Raw genomic sequence first — 3,657 nt, 5'->3', positions numbered from 1 at the left:
GGAAAAAAAAAAAAAAGGGGGGGAAAAAAAACCCCAGCTCTCTGAACTGATACTGCTTTAATTATTTAGTTAAGTCACATTATGTTAAGAGCAAAAACTGAGTGGAAAAATCTACAAGTGAGCTGAAATGAGCATATTCACTCTCACTTTCAACTTACAGCAATGGGTAATACTTGTATACATAGCTTCTTCAATCCGTCATGAATCACCAACACCACAACAGGATGTTTTTTCCAGACCAAAAGCAAAGGAACCAAAATGGATCAATTCAGAAAAGTGGTTTCTATCTTTACCGTTTATTTACCATATTTTATTCATTAATGTAACTGGATCAGAAAAGAATCTAGTCTGTCTCACAGCCCCCTCGCACAAGTTGCTGAGCATCTCCTTGGAAATAAGTGATGGGAATTTTTCACTTCACTGCGAGTGGATGGTGCTCAGCTCCCTGCAGGACTGAGCTTACACAGGTGTGTCCTCCTCCGCAGCAGTGCTGTAATCTCATTAATTCAGTCTAATGCATATTTTTCCCACTCCTGTTCTTTTACAGCAAGATTATTTGTGCTTGGCATAAACTGGACACAAAGATTAGACAAGGACTTCTATTGATACAGTCTAACTGTGAATTCAGCTCAGTTATGTCAAGTTTCTGCCTGTCCTAGGACCTGGTCTGATTTCCACTGAAGTGAATGAAGGAAATACTTTTTGAAAAAATCACTAGTCAGAACTTAAACTTACCTCCTTTCAAAACTGGTTTAGAAAAATGCAAAAAAAAAAAAATATTGTGCTTTTAGGATAAATTATAGATTGACTTTCACACAGACGCTCCCTTTGGCTATGGGGAAATATTTCATTCACAGATCCTGTTAACTTAAATTCATCTATAGTGTAAACAATATATATTTTAAATAAAATAACAAAGAAGGAAGTAATAACACTAACAGTAAAGACAGAAATAAACCTGTAAGTCATTTTATATGCCATGTTCTCCACTTCATTACATGGATTTTATTGCAGTCTAGCTCCATTCAGTGGTGTTACCCTGGCATGAAATTAGACACCCAGGGAAACAATCACACAAAATAATTCTGTATGCAGTTTTAATAATATGGTTTTAATAATATGGTTATACTGAGATTTCTGTTTGAAGGCGTCATTTTAAAATGACATCTGCATTTCTCTATGGGCATTTCATGAGCTATATAGGACTTCTGTTTTTTTACTTTGGTACTGCCATTGGAAAATTGATGCTCATAAAGTAAATTGAGCATAGAGAAAACATTTCTAGCACTGCAAAATGATAATTTCCAGTAAACTAAGTAATCACTGGAAAGGTTCCGAAAGTAAATTCTCAAAATAGATTCTCAAGATAAATTTCCACCAAAACATATGGCTTCCATGTATGAGTTCTGTTAGCTTTCCATAACTAATAAAAGCACATACAGCAGTGGTATTCTTCATGATGAGTTCCAGTGTAAAATAGCAATCTCTGTTTTGCTTTGCAGTTTACTAAGTTTGTCTCCATATGTTAACTGTCCCTTTTTTTTCTTCTTCTTTATTTTAAGGAAATATTTTAAACATGGCAGAAACTAAAACCTCCCAGCTTGGAGCAGCGTGCACTCTCACCTTTTTCTTTGTCCTAATCTGTTGTGTTGATGCAGCTTCCTTCCAGCAGTATCAGCTGCTTCAGAAAGACCCAGACTATGTAATGAAAAACTTACAAAGGTTCCCAAACCCTGATATGATCAAAGCGTTGGAATACATAGAAGATCTTCGCAAGCAAACTAACAAGGGAGAAAGCAGCCCTGACTACAACTCTTATCAAAGCGTTCCGTATCTCCTGCAACAGAAGGAAAGCAAAGACCAGGTTCGCCTACCAGACAATATACGGGATTCATTGACTGAAGAAGAGTCTCAGTGGGTTAAAGTGATGTTGGAGGCCTTGAGGCAAGCTGAGAAAGAGTCAAAAGTTGGCCCAAAGGAGAATAAACCTTATGGTCTGAGTTCAGATAATAACTTTCCAGCTGGAGTAACTGACGATTATGAGGCTTACAAGTGGCCTGAGAGGTGGCAAAAATATCTCAAAATGCCACTTGGGCACTATGAAGACAGTTCAAGAGACAGTCCTTTCAAGCGTACTAATGAAATAGTGGAAGAACAATACACACCCCAGAGTCTTGCTACATTGGAGTCTGTGTTTCAGGAGCTGGGGAAGATGGCAGGACCAAGTAACCACAAGAAAGAGAGGCTGGATGAGGACCAGAAATTGTATGCAGATGATGAAGATGATGTATATAAAGTGAATAACATTGCCTATGAAGATGTGGTTGGAGGAGAAGACTGGAATCCAATAGAGGAAAAAGTGGAAAGTCAAACCCAGGAAGAGATAAAAGATAGCAAAGAGGAAATTGATAAACATGAAGAGGAGATCGATGATGAAATGAAAAGGTCAGGGAAACTTGGCTTTCTTGACGATGAAATGAGAAGAGAGAATAAAGATCAAATGTCAGAGGATGTTTCAAAGCTAATGAATTACTACCTGAAGAGGCTGATGGGCAGTGCTGGAAATAGGAAACTAAGGACTGGAGAATTTGAGGAAAAAAGAGCAGCTACCTTTTTGGACAAGCAACTTGATCCTCAGTCTATAGCTCAGTTAATAGAAATCTCAAGGAATTTACAAATTCCTCCTGAGGATTTAATAGACATGTTGAAAGCTGGAGAAAAAAAACAGCTTCAGAGTGAAAGGTTGGAAGCTGAGCAGGAAATAGGATTCCCAGAAGACCTTGATGAGATCTCTGAAACTAATCTAGGACAGAGCGATATATTTAAAAATAATGTAAATTCTAAAAATGGATACATGAAGCAGCCTCTTAATGTTATTCCAGAAAATCTACCTGAAGACCTCAATATTGAAGATATTGTCAGTCTTCTGGGAACTGACAGCTTAGCTAATCAGAACCCCTCCTACTTACTAAATCGTCTTAATCAAGAAAGCGATTTGCCAAGACTGCCTTACCTTCCCAGAAGATTGAAAGGACACCAGTTTCCTAAAGCTGCATGGATTAATGATTTGGAAAGGCGACAAATGGAATATGAAAAGCTGAACGAGAAAGATGAAGAGCTGGCTGATTACTTGGCAAAGATGTTGGCAAAATATCCTGAAGTTATCAATACAAACCAGATGAAACGAGTTCCAGTTCCAGCTTCCGAAAATGACCTGCAGGAAGATGAGCGGCTGGAACAAGCGATCAGAGAGCACTTGAGTCAGCTGGGACCGCAGGAGTCTGCGAAGCTGGCGGCGCTCAGCAAACGGCTTTCAATGACCGGGGAAACTGATGACACGCAGAACAGGCAGTATCTGGATGAGGATATGCTAGCAAAGGTGCTAGAGTATCTAAAACAGGAGAAATCAGAGCTTGAAAGAGATCACATTACTAAACGGGCAATGGAAAATATGTAATTGTTCCCCAAATATTATTTCTCTTCGATGTGTTGACTTCTATCCCAATTCAGTTGTGATTTATTCCCCTCTCTCCCACTAAACAACTTATGGTAGACTACTTACCATTGAACAGTCTGCATATCTTTCTCAGAGCTGTTATATTGTTTATGGATATACTTATGTATGTTATAAATTATGGGGCAAATAAATTGCTTCAA

The 3,657-nt window shown here is 38.3% G+C and overlaps 1 protein-coding gene across 1 annotated transcript; it reads left to right on the top strand.

Annotated features, from left to right (window-relative positions):
* Positions 1-1,573: 1,573 nt before the first annotated feature.
* SCG2 (secretogranin II) lies at positions 1,574-3,457 on the top strand. Its single transcript, XM_026073051.1, has one exon. The coding sequence runs from the start codon at positions 1,577-1,579 to the stop codon at positions 3,455-3,457; it is 1,881 nt and encodes a 626-aa protein (XP_025928836.1). The 5' UTR covers positions 1,574-1,576.
* The last annotated feature ends 200 nt before the right edge of the window (positions 3,458-3,657 follow it).

Source organism: Apteryx rowi, unplaced genomic scaffold, assembly GCF_003343035.1.
Source record: "Apteryx rowi isolate R43461 unplaced genomic scaffold, aptRow1 scaffold_36, whole genome shotgun sequence".
Lineage (NCBI taxonomy): Eukaryota > Metazoa > Chordata > Aves > Apterygiformes > Apterygidae > Apteryx > Apteryx rowi.
The sequence above is the reverse complement of the archived record's forward strand: the minus strand, read 5'-3'. Positions and strand labels throughout refer to the sequence as shown.

What these genes read in the sequence shown, in the direction of transcription:
- SCG2 (XM_026073051.1), top strand. Translation starts at nt 1,577, where the DNA reads ATGGCAGAAACTAAAACCTCCCAGCTTGGAGCAGCGTGCACTCTCACC.